Source organism: Ahaetulla prasina, chromosome 2, assembly GCF_028640845.1.
Source record: "Ahaetulla prasina isolate Xishuangbanna chromosome 2, ASM2864084v1, whole genome shotgun sequence".
NCBI lineage: Eukaryota > Metazoa > Chordata > Lepidosauria > Squamata > Colubridae > Ahaetulla > Ahaetulla prasina.
In genome coordinates, this window is record NC_080540.1 from 185,307,163 (window position 1) to 185,326,839 (window position 19,677).

The 19,677-nt window shown below is 45.7% G+C and overlaps 1 protein-coding gene across 13 annotated transcripts in view; it reads left to right on the top strand.

The window, feature by feature from the left end:
• The first annotated feature begins 5,847 nt into the window (after window positions 1-5,847).
• Window positions 5,848-19,677, top strand: part of DNM2 (dynamin 2) — a 210,011-nt gene continuing 196,181 nt past the window's right edge. For 7 of the 13 annotated variants that reach the window (XM_058166774.1, XM_058166777.1, XM_058166778.1 and 4 more), the window contains exon 1: window positions 5,849-6,125. In XM_058166774.1, coding sequence (XP_058022757.1) covers window positions 5,965-6,125 — 161 coding nt within the window. In that variant the 5' untranslated portion in view covers window positions 5,849-5,964. Of the gene's footprint in view, window positions 6,126-19,677 lie in introns of all 13 variants that reach the window. The other 6 variants (XM_058166776.1, XM_058166775.1, XM_058166779.1 and 3 more) reach the window with 2 other exon arrangements.

Sequence of the window (19,677 nt, forward strand, 5' to 3'; positions counted from 1 at the left end):
CTTGTTAAAGACTATAATAGGGTCTCAGCGGAGGCCAGTGGACTGGGTAGCCCCAAAGCTGACCATAGTGCAGGGAAAGACGCATTTCAAAATAAAAAGAATCCTAGACTCTAGACCAGGGGTGTCAAACTCAAAGCCCAGGGACCGGATCCAGACTGTGGGATGCTTAGTTCTGGCCCGCGGCGCTGCCCTGGAAACAGTGAAGGACCAGCCCACAATGCCTCTGCATGCAGCCCTCCTGAGCTCTGCCTTTGCTGGCAGAGGGTTGCAGGAGGCCATTGCAGACAAAACTGAAGCTTGCAAGGGCCGTGGACAGCACTCCCAAGCTCCGTGTTGTCTGGCAGAGCACTTGGGCCACCACAGGTGCCTCTGACATGAGTGACATCGAGCCCCCCCCGCCCTCAAACACAACCTTGATGTGGCCCTCAATGAAATCAAGTTTGATACCCTGCTCTAGACTGTACAATAGGAGACTACAATACCTAATGCAATGGAAGGGATATCCATTGTCAGAGACCCACCTGGGTAAAAAGTTCAGATGTAAAAGCAGATTGATTAAGAAATTCCACAACAAATACTCTCAAAAGCCAAAAGAACCTCCTAGAGGAGGAAGGGGTGGCTGATGGAAGACTTATTTTCTGTTTGAATTTTTCAGGAACTTCTTTTGAGTTAAGGGGGGAGGTCTGACTGTCAGCTCTGAAGCAAACCTGGCTGAAGCTATCTTTTGCTGCCTCCTAGTTGCCACGAACTCTGAAAGGGGGAAGGGAGGGGGAAGACTGGCTAACAGTCAAAACAAAAAGTTTTCTTGTGGGAACCAAGGTCATCCTATCAGGTGGCAGTTGAAGGAAGAGAGAAGTGACCAAGCGGCCTGCCAGCTACTTACATTGGAAAAGGTGACTAGTGAAATCTGGGGAGGGAATCATTTGTTTTTTTAATTAGGCTAAAACCAGGGGAACTTTTAGAGTTAGTTTTCACTGGCTATGAAATATGATGTATCCAATAAGCATATTCTTTGAGGAATCTATCTGCCTCGTTCTGCTTTTGGCGGATGTGTTACTTGGAATGCTGACACTGGTAGTCCTCAACTACCTCGACAGTTCATTTAGTGACTATTCAAAGTTACAAGGCACTGAAAAAAATGATTTATGAGAATTTTTCAGACTTACGACCATTGCAACTTCCCCATACTCACATGATCAAAATTCAGACGCTTGGCAATTGGTCCATATTTATGACCGTTGCTGTGTCTTGGGGTCACGTGATCCCCTTTAGCGACCTTCTGACAAGCAAAGTCAATGGGGAAGCCAGATTCACTTAACAACTGGGTTATTAACATAAATTGCAATGATTCACTTAATAACTGAGGCAAGAAAAGTTGTAAAATGGAGCAAAACTCAATTAACAAATGTCTCACTTAAAAGAAATTTTGGGTCCAATAGTCAAGTCACTACTTACCTGTAGTGGCTAAGGCAGTGATGGTGAACCTTTTTGGCACCGAGTGCAGAGTGCCTAAAAGGTCGCACAGAAACGTCACGCGTGCTGCATGTTCGTTGGGGCCGCGCTCGGAAAAGCCAAACTTCCGGGTTCTAGCATGCATGCACGCCCAATGATCAGCTGGCTGCCGTGCATGCGCACTCTGATTTTTGGCACTGCTGCACGTGCAAAGGAGAGCCAATTGTTGTGCACGCCTGTGCGAGAAACCCTGAAGACAAACAGGCAAGGCCACGCATGCTGGGTGACATGGCTTCATGTGCCACTTTGGGCACACATAGGTTCGCCATCACGGGGCTAAGGTATGATCTAGAAACCAGGAGGCTGTGATATTTAGCCCTGCCTTAGGCATGAAAGCTGCTGAATGACTCGGATCCAGCCAATTCTCTCTCAACTCTCAACTGTTTATTGTAGCGAAAATAGGAGTGAAATGTATTAGATATTGATTCTTTTTGAGTTACAATATATCTAAAAAGATATATATGTATTTTAGAGGTCGCATTAGAGCAGCACAAATTGGTGTATACATATTGGTTAACTAATTAGTTTACTATGTAAGTTGTAAATAATGTCTAGATTGCAGTAGAGCAGTAATAAATATTATAGCAATTAGAGTTTACTATGTAAGGAGTAAGGAGAAAATATCTAGACATTTACTTTGTACTTCGAAACAACAGTTTGCTTGACCAATGAGTTAGCTAGTTTCACATCACACAAATCAGTTCACATTTTAAAGTACCCCTTCTACCTGTGTTTACTTTTATGTTGCTCTTGACATATAACTTTCACTTCACTATAACAGCATTGTTATCTTACTGAAGGGTTTCCTGCAACATATATACTGATGTCTTTGTATACCTGCATTTCCTTTCTCTGTAAGGTTCACTTATTAATATGTCTAAGCTCATAACTGCCAATCAAGAGACTTAAACAGAGGCTTGAGTAAAATAGCATTTAATCCTGATCAGGTTCAAATGGATAGTTGTTCCAAACACATAGATGATACATACATACATGCAAGGAAGGAGCTACCAAGCTCATGAGAGAAAGCAATGTCCTCTTATACCAAAAAGAGGTCTTTGAAGTATCTTTAGGGATGTCATAAACCATCAACTGGCATCTGCATATCCTGGAATCTGGTTTGGTGTATCCCATAGTAAAGGTCAGTGATATAATCTAACTCTAAATTTGCATTCCTCTGTAGTGTTATCTTTTCCTTCTTTTTGTCTTTCTAAATAGCCACTTGGTCCCCCAATTAGCACTACAAAGGTGTGTAGATTGCTTCTGCTAGTTTGAGATAATTTCTTGTGGGAAACAGAGTGGCATTTTATGGAGGTTTTTAGATCTTAATGCAGGTTAATGCAGGATGTACTTTTACAGCAGTAAGTATGTTCTTCATGAGAAAGGAAATGCAGGTATACAAAGACATCAGTATATATGTTGCAGGAAACCCTTCATTCCTCCCTTTTATTAAATATGATGGTATGCTTGCCATCATGGTAAATAACCTTATTCTATTCAGCATATAAATGGGAGCGTTCCTATGAGCATACATTCCAGCTTCTGCCCAGGTGGTCAGCCTTATATCTGAACTCTGGAGGCCAGCAATCTTTCTCTGGTCTCCTCATAAACAGGGCAGTATATAAAAAAGAAAATGCTTTATACTAGGGCTAGACAATTGCACATAGGCAAAATTTCCAATATAAGTCATCTGGAGCATGCCAATTACCACATTGGTCCATAACCCATTCTAATCTAGTTATTTTCAAATGGGTTACTAGGTTGTGTCAGTTCATAATTGCTGGTAACGTATGATTTTTTTCACACTTATTGCATCATCTGCTCCTCCCACTTATCCTATGCATAAGAAAATTTCAAATGTTGAACCATTGCATTCTGATATCTTCAGGGAGTATGATATCACTATCTCCTAGGACTAATGATCAGGTTTCTATAGGAGCAATCCCTTGCACATTTCAACAATCACAGTGTTGCAGTTCACAAGTACAACAAAATAACAACAGCATTCAGTAATGCAGTTACAATCACAAAACAAACACAATCTGTAGAGTGCGAAGTTGCACAGCTGCTTTTAGGATTTTCAGATGGAGTAAGAGTCCACCAATCAGGTCAGAAAGACAAAAATTGTTTCTCCTGCAAAGAGAAAAATCCCAAACAAAACTCATGCACACATTTTTGAAAATGTTCATTCTCAGTTGGTCTCCAGGAATCACTTGACACTTGTGGAGTTCTTTCATGAGGCAAGTTTCTCTTCCACCTGACAGAAATCTAAGATGTTCAGGACTTGCTGTTGACAGAAATCTCAAATACAATCCTTACATGAACACATAAAACAAGAAAGAACCAGCTGTCTTCTGGGAATTGAAAAAAGTCTTTTGATCGTTACCTGTCTACTCATTTCATGTCCATTTCTTCATTGGAAAGTTTTGCTCCACTTCGGTGTGGTGACTTCCAGTGGAGGCTGGCTCAAATGGATGGAATGTCTCTTTTGGGGAAAGCATCTTGACCTATGTATTCGGCTTCCACAGGTTTGAGTCATCTGCAGGGCTAAAAGACATGAGAAGGGATCCCCTCCTCCTCCCTTTCTGGGTGAGAAAAGGCATTGTTGGAGGATTAGGGAGGGGGCCAAGGGGAAATAGATAGCTTGCAGATAGAACTTGAAAAGGAACAACAACACATCAGCATTAAATAGATAAACTGGTACAATATGTTTCCATACGAGAAAAGGTAGCTGGATACACATGCTTCAGGAAGGAGATGAACAGGTAAAATCATTTAAACAAAAGTACAGAGAAGAAAGAAAGAAAGTTGAACTCTGTTCTTCACCCTGTCTAGGTAGCTGGTCCATCCTGGGCGAAAAGTCATTTTCGTTCTTTCCAGCACTTTTAAAATTCATACCCACACAAAAGCAGGGACAAAGAAGAGATGACACAACTTGGGGAGGTGGTTTACACACAAATCTCAGTTTTTTAACAAACATACTATGTGGAAGATAAAGACAAACAATCAACAAAAACCCAACTCCCTCCCCCCCTTTTTTTCATGTGTAGAACTCATTCACTAACAAATCCACAATATCAAAAACTTCCAAAAACAAATCACATTATATCTTAGCAAAATCACCATTTGTCTTACTTGTTCATACTTTTCTAACTCCTAACATTAAACCTTTATTTCAGCTTCATTAATGCCTCAAGCTTCAAATTCAAAGCTTGACTTAACAAATTAAATCCTTCACAGCACCAGTCTCTGATCATCCTCCTAAATCTCTCTCCACATCTTGTAATTTTCTAATTTATTTCTGAAATAGTTCCTAAAACAGGGCACATCTTGTGCTGCTAAAAAATAAAAATAAACAATACAAACAGCAAATAAGGGGTGCCTTGAGTCTGATTCAAAAAAAAAAGCACCCATACAGAAGAAGATAGGCATTTGTCTGAAATGGTTTACATATAGCTATTTTAGTTTCTTCCAACAAATAATTCCCTTGCAACTGCGTACCTCTCGTTATTGTTTTCATCTAATGCTTCTTTTCTTGCCTTCTGAAGAAAAAGTTGACTCCCTCCTCTGACAGTTCCTCAAATATTCTCTAAGTTACCCCAGTTTTTCTCTTTGTTAGACTACACATACCTAGTTCCCGCAACCGTTCGTCGTAGTTTACCCTCCAGTCCCCTAATCATGTTTGTTGTCCTTTTCTGCACTTTAGAGAATACTAAATACTAAAGAATACTAAATCTTTTTAGAATACTGGCGACCAAAACTGTGAGTATGGTCTTACCAGTGCAATTAACCTACGTTTCCCATAAGGAAATGAAGTTTGGTAACGGATCGAACGGCAATAATATGTAATATAAGGCGCAATAAAATAAAATGCATCACCGTTTCAGCTAAATACTCTGTGAAAAGTAAATCGGACTGAAGTGATTGGCCAGTTCCTTCATGTGATAGAAATATTGTCCAATAAAGAGCAAAAGTAACTTGAAGGGTGGGTGGCCTCTTGTTTTGATGATTCGTTGTTTTAAAGAGATGGATAGATCGCTTATCAAATTAAAAAAAAACATATAAAGAGGCCAAAGGGCGAGGGCAGGGTTATACTAAGGCAGGATTATACTATACATTGTGCTGCTATTGGCTGTTTGAACCGAGAGTCTGTCGAATGACACATAATTTGTCCAATTAGAATGCTGACTGGAAACAGACATAATTGATAAATGCCATCCTATCATTATGGGAGCCTTCTAAATCCTCCTTTACTATTGGCTTTGAACGGGAAATGACAGTTTCTATTAGCAATAGTAATAGTGATTGACGGATTTAGGGCGGGCCGAAGAGCAAACGGGCGTCGCTGAGGCCGGATGAGAAGAATCCAAAGGGGAAGTTTGTGGGTTGTTGCCTGGGGCTGTGAAAGGAAGCGGTGGAGTGTGGGGGGATTTACCCCCCCAGGTCGTTGCTATGGGCAACCGAGGAATGGAAGAGTTGATTCCGCTGGTGAACAAGCTACAGGATGCTTTCAGCTCTATTGGACAAAGCTGCCACCTCGACCTGCCACAAATCGCTGTGGTGGGTGGTCAGAGCGCCGGCAAGAGCTCGGTCCTCGAGAACTTCGTCGGCCGGTAAGTCGAGCTGTCGGTCTAACGAAGGGAAGACAGATAAGCGAGGGGGAAAAATGCCGAAGGAGTCTTTTGACCGGCCGGTTTATAGTAGCCGACGGAGTTTGCGGAAATGCCTTCTGAAAACGTCACGCACGTCTCCTGTGATGATTTCGGAAACAGCCACCATTAGAGCGGTCGCCTTGGTGTAACCGTTCTCTGTGAATAACTTCCTTCGACAAAACGTATCCTATTCCGTGAACGTTCCGGTGACGCTAGTTGCGTTAGCTGAGCAAGAAGCGCACAGAAATGCCAGAAGTGGCGGTCTCGAACAGAGGTTTCTGTGTGGGTTGTCAGGGGTGACTTGGCGAGGCGGGGCGATGTTTTCTGGCAGATGGGACACTCCCGTCCTTCTTTCCTAGCCTCATTGACAGGGGGAGGCGGCTGTCCGAAGAGTCCTCGCCGCCTGTCTTTTGAGGTAAATGGTAGGATGGTGCTCAAAGCTACCTTCGTGCTCTTTCCACCCTTATCTTATTCAGAAGACGCCCTTTCATTGTTTCCTGGAAATTTTGGTCTGGTTCTCATGTTATATGTTCATCTGTAATTGTGCAGCTGATTGTATGAATAAATTATGAAAATTGAAGTCATTTTTCATGTGGACGATATAGACGATTTAAGGGCCGTGGGTGGCTTAGGCTGTAAGATAGCCGGTTATTAAACACAGCTGCTTGCAATTACTGCAGGCTCGAGTCCCACGAGGCCCAAGGTTGACTCAGCGTTCCATCCTTTATAAGGTAGGTAAAATGAGAACCCAGATTGTTGGGGGGGGCAATAAGTTGACTTTGTATATAAATATACAAATAGGATGAGACTATTGCCTTACACAATGTAAGCCGCCCTGAGTCTTCGGAGAAGGGCGGGATATAAATGTAAATTAAAAAAAAAAGTTTCTCTTTTGTAAAATATCTCTGGGTGTATTAATGTTCTTTGTGATCCACTTTTTTGGTACTTTGCTGCTTGCAAAAACTTTCCAGTGACTAATTTGTTTATGAATTATTTATGTTACTAAACAGAAGATACGTTTTTAAGACCCTCCTTTAAAGTTGCATGAATAGAAAAGGCCTTACCTCCTTTTCTTTTATATGCAGATGGCGCATCAGTCTTAGAATAACGATTTAAAAATCTTATTAACCTGGACTTGTGTACCTCTGCTTTGGACAGTTGGCTGCCCCCTCTCCCCCCTCCCTTGCATATTGGGTGCTTGGCAACTGGCATTTATGGCAACTGGCATTTATGGCCGTTTGCAGCTTCCCATGGTCATGTGACCATGAGTCATGACATTTTGGGCTGCAAACTGGCATTCACTTCTGGTTTCTTTCAAAAAAATGTCCATTGGGTACAATTGGTTTACTTAATTACCATCGCATTTCTTAATTACTACAAAAAGGTTGTTAAATGGGTGGTGGTCATGTGATGACCCACTTAATCAACTTGAATTATGATCACAATTTAGGCTTAATTATGGTCATGAGGCGAGGACAACCTATAGTATTTTTCCCCACAATTAGCTATCTTTGTCATTACAACTCACTGATGCCAGTTGTGCTAGACCAGGGGTAGTCAACCTTTTTATACCTACCACCCACTTTTGTATCTCTGTTAGTAAAATTTTCTAACCACCCACCGGTTCCACAGTAATGCGCCATGTATCATCGTCTGAGCATCCTTCTTGCACATCGTGGATTGGATTTGGGGGGGGGGGTGCCAGCTATCACCTCTGCTTGTCTGTTACAGCTGGGTGGTGTGGGGGGAGATGCGCAAGCTATTCTGGGATGAGGCTCTTGTTTGCGGTCGCACTATAGTGCCATTTAGTTTCACTTGCATAACGTGAACGAAACTGACGTGCGGGCGATACAAATAGCATATTTTCAGAAATTTAAATTGTCACAGGGAATTTTATGAAAACCTAATGAAAATATTTTAAATAATGCTATGAATTTTTTTTAAAAAGTCAATTACATTAAAAAAAAGGAAAGTGCTTCAGTATTGGACAAAACTCCTACCGCCCACCATAAAAGCTGGCACGCTCACTAGTGGGCGGTAGGGACCAGGTTGTCTACCACTGTGCTAGACTAATGGCCCTTTCATATCTTGCATCAAAATTCTATTTAAAGATGCTTATGTGCAGGGTTGAATTATTTTGTTAATCCTTTTTCTTTTGAGGATCAGAGAAATGTATTTTCTGTACATATTTTCTGTAGATTTTTATCCTGCCTTTATTACTTTATAAGTAACTCAAGGCAACAAAGGTTCCTAATACTCCTTCCTCTTCCTGTTTTCCTTAAAACAACAACTCTGTGAGGTGAGTTGGGCTAAGAAAGTCACCCAGTTGCTGCAAAGTGACCCAACTGGTGGATGTAGAACTGACAGTCTCCTGATTTCTAGGCCAGTATCTTAATCACTAGACCAGATTAGCTCTTCATGATTTATTAATGTATAAAAGGGAATTCACCTAGTTATCTATGCTAAGTAACTTCAGAGGGCTACTTGAATTAGTCTGTTATAAGAAAAACAGCAGAGATTTTCAACAGTTTAAAGACATTAAATATACAGTGTAATTGGGGATTAAAATAATTTTCCTTGTTTAGATATTATTCTCATTTAGAAAATTGATAGGATAGAGAAAATAAATATAAGAATATTTTAAAAATATAAAAGGAATAAAAATAATAAAGATCTCAAATGGCTAAAAAAGTTTTGTCTTTGCACCAAAGGAAAGCAATATTGATTAACTTTCCCAGTTTATAAATTTTATAAATTTATGCTGCTTCTCTAATAGTTACTTTTTAAACTTTAGAGGGAGTATTAAGAGAAAAATCAGACATTGAGGAATGATCAGGTACCTGTGGATGAAGACATATGGTGGGCACAGAACCAGCATTTAGAATTTAGAAACCAATATATGATGTCACAAAATGAAGTTCATTTACTCAGAAATGTCCCAATTTTTTCTGAGTTTATTTCATGAATAAGTAAAATATTTTAAAACTGATTAAAATTATTTTAAGCCTAGACGTTATATACTGATACTATATGCTTGTACATAATATATGTATATGGAGTCCTATCCTGTCTCTCATTTACTGACAGTCTTGATCAATTCACCTCATTGTTAACTTTATGTAACATTAAACAAATTAAAGCAAATATTCTAGTAAAACATTACTTCTGTTTAGGGACATTTGTGGGTGGAGCAAAATGGCGGCCACAAGACAAATAACTTCATTTTGCTTCCTTAGGTGGTCTGCACAGTGTTGCAGAAGCTTCTGAACACTGCAGACCTCTCTAATTCCATTTGTGGGTGGGGACAAAACGGCAGCTGCCTTATAAATGGCCAGACAAATTTCTTCATTTTGCTGCCTTAAGAGAGGTCTCCATAGTGCTTGCAGGAGCTCATTGTTTAGCGCTTATTAAAGCAGCAAAATGAAGCAGGGTATGTGGCGGTAACCTGAATGCAGCTGCCATTATGTGGGCAGGAGAAAATGATGGCTGCTTTTGGAACTGTGCCATGTAGCTGTGCAAAGAAGGAACATTCCAGTGCTCTGGAAGACCTTGGAACTTTTCAAAAGGTAAGTGAGGAGAAGATTATTTGGCCTAGTGGGATAGATCAGCCCTAAGGCCTAGAACAGCGATGGTTAACTTTTTTGCCATTGCGTGCCAAAAATGCTCCCCACGCTGCTCCTGCTTTTGGCACGCAATGGCACAGTGAGCCCGGTAGAGTTGTTTTTCGCCCTCCCCAGGCTCCAGAGGCTTTCTAGGAGCCTGGGGAGGGCAAAAACAGCCTTCCCCACCCCACCCCAGAGGCCCTCTGGAGGCCGGAAACAGCCCGTTTCCCAACTTCCAGTGGGACCAGAAGGCCTGTTTTTCGCCCTCCCCAGGTTCCAGAGGCTTTCTAGGAGCCTGGGGAGAGTGAAAATGGCCTTCCTCTGTCAGCATTGGAAGCCATATTAGCACCAGAAACTTCTACGCTGCCAACTTTTTGCACTTCAGAAAGTAGGAGGGGGGATATAGGAGAGTGATTGTAGTTAGACATAATAGCATTATTCCTTTCAGTCAAGGTCATGGTGTTTATGCATCTGGAGGAGCAGTGGTTGCAGGGATGGCTCAAGTTGGGACAGATGATGATTGGGCCATGTGACAAACTGATGTGTGCAGGGGCTGGATTTAGGGTTTTGATTTACTGAGGGAAAACCCGGAACTCTCAGATTCGGTTTTTCCCAGATGTGCCAGTATACCTTCTCTAATAAACAGAACTTTGAGAAATGCTTGCCTCAGAGTTTTTAATTGGAGTGGGGCTTTCTGGAACGTTGAAATTAACCTGAATCCCTAAATTTAATAAAGGCACCCCGAAAGGGGGCTGTCCGGGGTGTTGAGCCCCAGCATCAACCTAAAACTCGGGTGGTGCGAAGACTCAGCGAAGATGGAGGAGAAAGAGAACATTGCAGAGGGAGTTGTGGGGACTGATACCAGAGGACTTATCAAGACCCGGTATTCTTCTGAAGAAGAAGTGGTGGGAGCTATTGGAGCTGCAGAGACAACGCAAAGGCTAGGCACTCGGCCCAAGGAGTCGGATTCCTGGAAAAGTTGCCAGTCTGATGCAACTTCAGAAAGAGGACAGGAGGAGAGACTGCCTGAATCTCGTGCTGCGTCCAGCTCTATGAAGTCACCCCATGAGCCAGAATGGAGAGATGTGACAGCTTTGGGATCAGAGGATTCCCGAGACTGGAACCTATTGCCTCCGCCTTGAAGCCAATAGTTGACCGGACTCCCAGAGTGGTTTGAATGGATGGAAGTGGGAAGTTATGCCCTCCCCACACAACCTTCTCAAGCGAGATGGAGCTTAATGCAACCCACTTTCACTTTTCCTGATCCAGGACCTGGTGGAGGAATTAGCAGCCAGCAGGCACCTTTCTACCTGGCCAGGGATGACAGGAGGAGCGGCTCCGTGCAGCCTGGCAAAGCAGCATTTGGGAGCAGATGCAGCCGGCATGGGGACCGCCACCCCTGCCTGCTGTCCCCCCTCACAAGCCTATTTTTGCACTATTCCCTGCAGAATGTATCCCCCCAGGCTGGGGATTCTAACCCGGCCAGGGGTGGGTCCAGTGCTAGTGATCACCAGCACCTTCTGCTCCAATTTTCCAGGGATCTCCATGGGCCCAATTTGTCCCAATGATCCCAGCACATCAGTGGGAACTAATCCAGTGGCCAGCTGGAGCTCCTTCCCCTCTGCAGCCCAACAAGCAGTGCAGCAGCTGGCCCCTGTCTCTCCTCCATCCTCAATCCACCCACCAGCAGCAGCTCCGCCGCAGGTTCCAGCTCAGCCACCTGTGCTTGCCCCACCGCCCGCCCAGGTGCACCAGCAGCTCCCAGCCCTGCCGCCCGTCGCCAGGTCCAATCCACCTGCAATACCACCTCCACTCTGTTTTAGGACCACCTTCGATGGTAAGCTTTCCAAACTGACTAACTTCCTCAGCCAAATCTGGGCCCATATAGATTAGTATGGGGAATAATATGAAATTGATCGCGACTTAGTATCTGCGATTTCAGAGGGGATGAATGAAGGAGACGCTTCAGACTGGATAGCCCAGTTGTACAATGAGGGAGCAGCCGAACTAAATGATGATGAAGGATTTGTTGATCTGTTTGGCCCGATTCTATGATCCTGACTAGATCAATGAGAATGAAGCCACAATAAAAGAGATTGTTGTGACTCCAGCCCCCAAACCTGGCCCTATGCCTGAAAGTGACTCCAAAAGTGAGGGCGAAGGGCCAATAAGGCTTACCTCGGGAGCACCGATTCCTTTGGCTCGGCTCCAGGAGCCAGAACCAGACCAGTTGGAGGATGTAATGAGGCCATCATCCCCTGATTCCTCCCTTCCCCAGGCTACGCCTTCAGACCCAGCTGATAATAATAATCAAGCTTGACTTGACCCACGCTTCAGAAGATTAGAGAGGCAGCGTCATCAAAAAGAAGGATGGGGCAGGAGCCCTACCCCACAGGATATATAAGGAGCTTTGGGACTGCTCTCACTCCACGGGAAGCAAAATTTAGCTGAACCGTTTCAAAAAGAGCTGAAAGTCTTGCTACGTGAGTCATTTGTTTGAACTTTGGCAGGCAGCTGCGATTTCTCTGCCAGGACTGATAAGAGCCGTGAATCCACTGGCTGAAGGCCAGCTCATGGGTCTGAAGTGGGGAAGGAGACAGAACAGAGATGAAGCAAGGTAATCGACCCACAAAAGACTTTGTACGAGATTTTAGATGGGTCGCAGGGATCCTTGCCCATTGGCTGGACCGCATACTCCTACATTATTTTAAAGACGCCATTGATCAAGAAGTCAGGAAAGCATGTGGCATCCAAGGAGTGCTAGAGTGACTGCAAGACTGGTATGCTATGTCCATAGCTCTGGATAGAGAAATTCACCCCCTCCGCAAAGCCCCAGCAGAGAAGCCGCCTCGGAGAACTCTGGCTAGACATCCACTTTCAAAGCTTGCTGAAGTCCCTCCCATTCAACCTGCAAGAGTGATTAAATGCTATCGTTGTGCACAAATGGATCATCGAGCTTCTGAGTGTCTGGCCCCTGCACCAGTTCCACAACAATGTCCGGCCACGGCCACCCTAGGCAGAAGGGCCCCAAGAAAGCCCCCGGATACCAGTCGATTTGCCAGACAAGCTGTAGAGGTTCCCCTCCCCATCGAAGAGAGCGAGGAACCTCTGGCCAAAGAAGCCCCTCCCAATGAGGCTAGCAGAGAAGATGACCCGATGGTGAGTTCACCCATCCCCTCTTTTTCAATTAAAGTGAAACTGGTGGTGCCAGAGATTGGGGAGCAAGGAGAAGTACCAGCAATAATAGATACAGGCTGTACCAGAAGTATAATTGGACTTTCAATTGTTGAACAATTAGGAATAAAAACAAAAGCCTTAAAGTGCCCAATTAAGTTTAAACAGGGGGATGGGACATTGATTGGTAGAGTCCCAGCCACCCAAATTACTGAACTGATTAGATTGGAATTTGGGAGACATAGTGAACTTATATGATATATATTAGCGCCAAAGATATCAGACTCTGTCATTTTGCTTCTTGCTGGCTGGACAAATGGGTCCCCACCATTAAATGGGAGGATGGATACCAGAAAATTATAATTGGAGTCGTCCCTCCTCCCAAGAGACTGCCAAACTATAGAAGCTAAATACCAGAAGCCGCAACAGTCACTTAAGACTGCCCTCCAGGCGAGCTCCAGATTCCCAAGGAATATAAAGACCTGGCCAAGGAATTTAGTGAAGAGAAATATTCTTCCCCCTCATCGAGCCACTGACTGTGCCATTGAATTAGAACCTGGGGCCAAGTTACCAAAACCCAAAATGTATTCCATGATGCCTGCTGAAATGATCCAGTTGAGGAAGTACATCGATACCAACTTAGCCAGAGGATTCATCAAGACTGCAAAATCTAAAGTGGCAGCCCCCATCTTGTTTAAAGAGAAGAAAGATGGAGGGCTGAGATTATGTGTTGATTTTTGTAATATCAGTGCAGTTTGCATACAAAACATATACCCCCTACCCCTAATGAAAGACTTGCTGAACCACTTATCAAAAGGCAAAATCTTCACCAAGCTAGATCTAAGGGAAGCCTACTGCCGAGTCCGCATAAAGGAGGGGAACGAATGGAAAACAATGTTTAACTGCCTGCTAGGCAGTTTCCAATTCCGAGTCATGCCTTTTGGGCTTCAAGAGGCCCCTTCAGTGTTCATGCAGCTGATCAATGAGGTGCTGCATGAGCACCTGTATAAGGGAGTCCTAGTTTACCTAGATGACATTCCTATATTCAGTGAGAACATGGAAGAACACATCAAACTAGTCAGACAGGTATTGAAAAATCTCGTAGCAGCCAAACTTTATGCAAAGCTGTCAAAATGAGTTCCATAAGGAGCCTTGGACTACCTGGGTTACCGGGTGTCTAATCAAGGAATCTAGAGAGGGGGCAGGGCCAGTATCACAATGACACAGTGTGCCCCGGTGCTCTGGGATAAACGCCGAAATTCCTGTTGTTTTGGGGGTTCTCAACCCCCTACAGCCCCCTGGACGATCTGGATGATAGCAGAGGTATTACATCTACCCTTATTGCCAGCTGCCTCGCTGCCATGGCTTTTTGGCTTTCTCCCTGCTGCCGGACTGTGGACTTGGCAGCCTTCACATCCCCCAGCCTCTCGGAGAGGTTTAGCCTCTTATATGGGCTTCGCCTCTTGGAGGGAGAGGTCTGGAGAGACCTGGCCTCTGGGATGGTTAGGATTTATTCCTGGCCATGTCTGGAGGTGGTTGTTGGAGGACTGCGGGGAGATGATGGAGGCATCCCGGAGTTGTTCCCCTGTAACCAGTCCGTGACTGTGATAACATCACCCATGCCCCCCTCGGCCTTTTGGGATTTCTATGGCCGTTTTTGGTCCTATTAGGACTTTCTGGGGGAGACAAGGGATCTATTTGGGGACAGAGGAAGACGGAGGAAGACGTGGCCAGCGACCGGAGTGCCATTTCCCCTCACCCCCGGTTCCAGGATGTTTGGACTATGCACCGGACAGAGTACCACCCAGACTGTCATTCGGTGCCAATTGCTGTTCCATTCTTTGTCTGTCCTCATTCTGGACTAGTACCATCTGTTATCACCTTGCCATTCGGAGATGGAGCCTCTATACTGCTGATTTCTATCCTCAGCTGCTACGCATTATACTTCTTGTGAACTCTTGCGCCTGCGAGATGCCCCCGCCTCGCAGGAATGGCCCTCCTCACTACCGAGGGCCGGCCTCCATGACGGGTCTTGGGACCCACAGAGGTGGCATGCGAAAAAGAAGAGCTTGTGGGGTTTTTTAGAGAGGGAATTTTTAAGGGGTGGGAGGGTAAGGGCGGGTAATGGGGGTAACCCGTCGGGTGAGGGGCCAGTTCCTGCACATGCTCGCGGCGGTTTTTCTTTATCAGGTTCGGAGGTTATGGGGGAGGAGTGTGTTCCTATCTGTGAGGGTGGTTCTATCGACACGGTAAGTGGGAGAGGCAGGTATGGCGGAAGCGAGGGGTCATATCAATTTCCGGGAGCGCGTGCTCGATGTCTGAAAGCGATCACGCGCTCCGACCCCTTGGACTTCTCCCGTTCCCCGGATGGTCAGGATCCTCAGAGCTTGGGCCTTCGGTTGATGTTGTGCAATGCTCGGTCCGTGGTGAACAAAGCCCCCCTTATCTGTGATCTTATACAGGGGGGCTCCGCGGACCTTATGGGCATTACGGAGACCTGGTTGGGCACTGAAGGGGGGGTGCCCCTTGTTGAGATGTGCCCGCCGGGTTTCTGTGCATTCCATCAGCCGAGGGCTCAGGGTAGGGGTGGGGGGGTGGCGGTTGTGATTAGAAAGAGTCTAGAGCCGAGGGAGACCACTGTACCTCAGATTGCCGGGTGCGAATCCCTCTTTGTGAGATGGGGTCATAGGTGTCAGATGGGTTTGCTGATCACGTACCTGGCTCCTTGCTGCGTGACAGCTGCCCTGCCCGAGCTCCTGGAGGTGCTGGCTGGGGTGGCAGTTGAGACCCCCAGACTTTTAGTCATGGGGGACTTTAACTTGCCATCTTCCGGCTCGTCATCGACGGCAGCTCGGGAGTTCACGGCTTCCATGACGGCCTTGGACCTGACCCAAGTAGTTGATGGCCCTACTCACATTGGGGGTGGCACTCTGAACCTGATTTTTCTCTCTGGTCAGTGGTTGAGAGATCTGGACTTAAAGGATATAGTCACTGAACCTTTGTCATGGTCAGATCACTCTCTTCTTCGCCTGGACTTTCTGACCGCCATTCACCACCGCAGGGAGACAGAGCCGACACGCTGGTTCCGTCCCAGGCGCCTGATGGACCCGGAGGGGTTCCGGACAGAGCTTGGGCCATTTCCTGAGGGTCTGGCTCACGGCTCGGCTGAGGAACTTGTTGCGGCCTGCGAACGGGCCGCAGCGGGGGCCTTAGACCGTGTCGTGCCTTTGCGGCCTCTGACCCGGCGCAGGTCCCAACCGGCTCCTTGGTTCTTCGAGGAGCTGAGAGGGATGAAGCGCCGGAGAAGACGCCTAGAGAGTTCCTGGAGGTCTAGCTGTTCGGAAGCTGATCGGACACTAGTGAAGTCCTATACTAGGACTTACCTAGTGGCATTGAGGGAAGCGAGGCGTAGCTACGCCTCCTCCCTCATTGCATCGGCAGATAACCGCCCAGCCGCCCTGTTTCGGGTGACTTGCTCCCTCCTACACCAGGGGGAGCGGGATGACCCGTTGCAGGGACGTGCTGAGGAGTTTAACGGTTATCTATACGATAAAATCGTTCAGCTTCGGGATGGTCTGGACCAAGATTGCGGTGACGCGGGTGAGACGGCTGAGGGTGGTCTTGGTGACATTCTATGGGATGAGTTTGACCCTGTCGCTCCCGAGGACATGGACAGGTTGTTGGGGAGGTTGAATGCCACCACGTGTTTACTGGACCCGTGCCCCTCCTGGTTGGTGCTGGCCACTCAGGAGGTGACACGAGGCTGGCTCCAGGCAATTACGAGCGCTTCCTTGGTGGAGGGAGTCTTCCCGACCGCTTTGAAAGAGGCGGTGGTGAGACCCCTCCTCAAGAAGCCTTCCCTGGACCTGGCTGTTTTAGGTAATTATCGTCGGTCTCCAACCCGCCGCGCGAAGGTTGTAGAGAGTATGGTGGCATATCAGTTTCCCTTACACCTGGATGAAACTGTCTATCTAGACCCGTTCCAGTCCGGCTTCCGGCCCGGTTACAGGACTGAGACGGCTTTGGTCGCGTTGGTGGATGATCTCTGGAGGGCCAGGGATAGAGGATGTTCCTCTGCCCTGGTCCTGTTAGACCTCTCAGCGGCTTTTGATACCATCGACCATGGTATCCTGCTGCGCCGGTTGGGGGGATTGGGAGTGGGAGGCACCGTTTATCGGTGGTTCTCCTCCTATCTCTCCGATCGGTTGCAGACGGTGTTGACAGGGGGGCAGAGGTCGGCTCCGAGGCGCCTCACTTGTGGGGTGCCGCAGGGGCCGATCCTCTCGCCCCTTCTGTTCAACATCTATATGAAGCCGCTGGGTGAGATCATCAGTGGCTTCGGTGTGAGGTACCAGCTGTACACTGATGACACCCAGCTGTACTTTTCCACACCGGGCCACCCCAACGAAGCTATCGAAGTGTTGTCCCGGTGCTTGGAGGCCGTACGGGTCTGGATGGGGAGAAACAGGCTCAAGCTCAATCCCTCCAAGACAGAGTGGCTGTGGATGCCGGCATCTCGGTACAGTCAGCTGAGTCCTCGGCTGACTGTTGGGGGCGAGTCATTGGCCCCGATGGAAGGGGTGCGCAACTTGGGCGTCCTCCTGGATGAACGGCTGTCTTTTGAAGATCATTTGACGGCCGTCTCCAGGAGAGCTTTTTACCAGGTTCGCCTGGTGCGCCAGTTGCGCCCCTTTCTAGACTGGGATGCCCTATGCACGGTCACTCACGCCCTCGTGACGTCTCGCCTGGATTACTGCAACGCTCTCTACATGGGGCTCCCCTTGAAGGGCATCCGGAGGCTGCAGTTAGTTCAGAGTGCGGCTGCACGGGTTATAGAGGGAGCCCCTCGTGGCTCCCGTATGACACCAATCCTGCGCAGGCTGCACTGGCTACCTGTGGCCTTCCGGGTGCGCTTCAAGGTTTTGGTAACCACCTTCAAAGCGCTCCATGGCATAGGGCCGGGTTATTTACGGGACCGCCTACTGCTACCGGATACCTCTCACCGACCTGTGCGCTCTCACAGAGAGGGACTCCTCAGGGTGTCGTCAGCTAGGCAGTGTCATCTGGCGACGCCCAGGGGAAGGGCCTTCTCTGTGGGGGCTCCCACCCTCTGGAACGAACTCCCCCCAGGACTCCGTCAACTTCCGGACCTCCGGACCTTCCGTCGCGAGCTCAAGACACATTTATTCATCTGTGCAGGACTGGCGTAGATTTTAAATTTATAGGGGTTTTAAATTGGTCTTAATACTCATATTTTTAGTTTTAATAATTGGGCATTAGAATAAGTTTTTTAATGTTTATTTTAAATTGTATATAAGTGTTTTATATGCCTGTGAACCGCCCTGAGTCCTTCGGGAGATAGGGCGGTATACAAATATGAATAATAAATAAATAAAATAAAAAACCATAGCTGTCCTGGAGGGACAGCGAAGAAAGAAGGCACCAGCCGGCGCGAATAGGGAAGTTGCAAATTCCCTACAGCACTGGCATCCAGCTTTCGACCCAACAACAGGAAAGGCAGCCATTAGAAGCTGCCAAAGTCGGGACGGCCACAGAAGAAGATTGAGCAGGAGGCGAGATCAGAACAGAGTATTGTTACCGAGTGAGCGATTGGCCAACTCGCAGGTAAGAAGAAAAAAACTTTTAAAGCTCAAAAATTTTCCGGCTTGAAGTTAGCAGCTAATTGGCATGTGGAAACTTAAAGTGAGAGGAAGCAAACAGCAAAGAGGATCTATAAGATAAAAGCCCTAAAAGAAACAACGTTCCATCTGGATTTAAAATTGGTTTTGGAAGAAAATATAAACATTAAAGGGAGAAGAAGATTAAGAGAAAGCATCTTCTACTAACAAAAGGATTTAATAGAAGAAGAAAAAGAAACTGCTTTTGCGGATTAACGAGTGACATTTTGTTGCCAGTAGTTGTGGATTGGAGAGAATCATTGCTGGGGAAGAAGAAGAAAAAATAGCATTGCATTGTTTAGTCTAAGAGGAAAGGGACATTAAAGAAGTACTTGTTTGAACAGCTGTGGTAAGAACTGGAAAAATCAAGATTGGAACTTGTAAGGAAAAAATAAAAGCATTTTGAACTGGCTTGCATTTGGAAACAGAAAAAAAGGGGGGGAAAAGAGAGACAATATTTTGGACTTTAATTTGGACTATACATAAATTAAGATAAATCTAAAAAGTTTTTCTCCTCACATCGAAAACATGGAGAATTGGGAGGGATTATGGGAGATGCGTCAAATGGTGCGAGAGTCCTTTAATGGGAACAAACAAGCAGAACTGTGGCTTAAAAATAAAAAAATAAATTATGAAATTATGAGAAAACAAGAACAAAAATATAATGTTGAAAAAGAAATGAGTGAGGATAATACAGATGATCATATTGGGATTGATAGGGAAAGAATAAAAATGGAGAGGGGGAACGATATTTTAAAAAAGAAAGGGAAAAAAGAAAAGAAGAAAACATTGAGGGGGGAAATTAAAAGAGTGAAAAAAATAGATGATTACACTGGGATTAGCAGTGACAGAACAAAGAGAAGAGGAAATAGAGAAAAATTGTGGGGGGAAATTAAAAGAGTAAAAGACAGAGAAAAGTAGAAAAGAGGATACAAGAAAGGGAGAAAAGAAGATAAAAGAACGGGAAAAAGGGAGAAAAATATTAAGAGATGAGATCTGGGAAAGACTGAAAGAAAATGGTTAAAAGAAGAGAAAAATGAATAGTAGAAAAGAAACTAA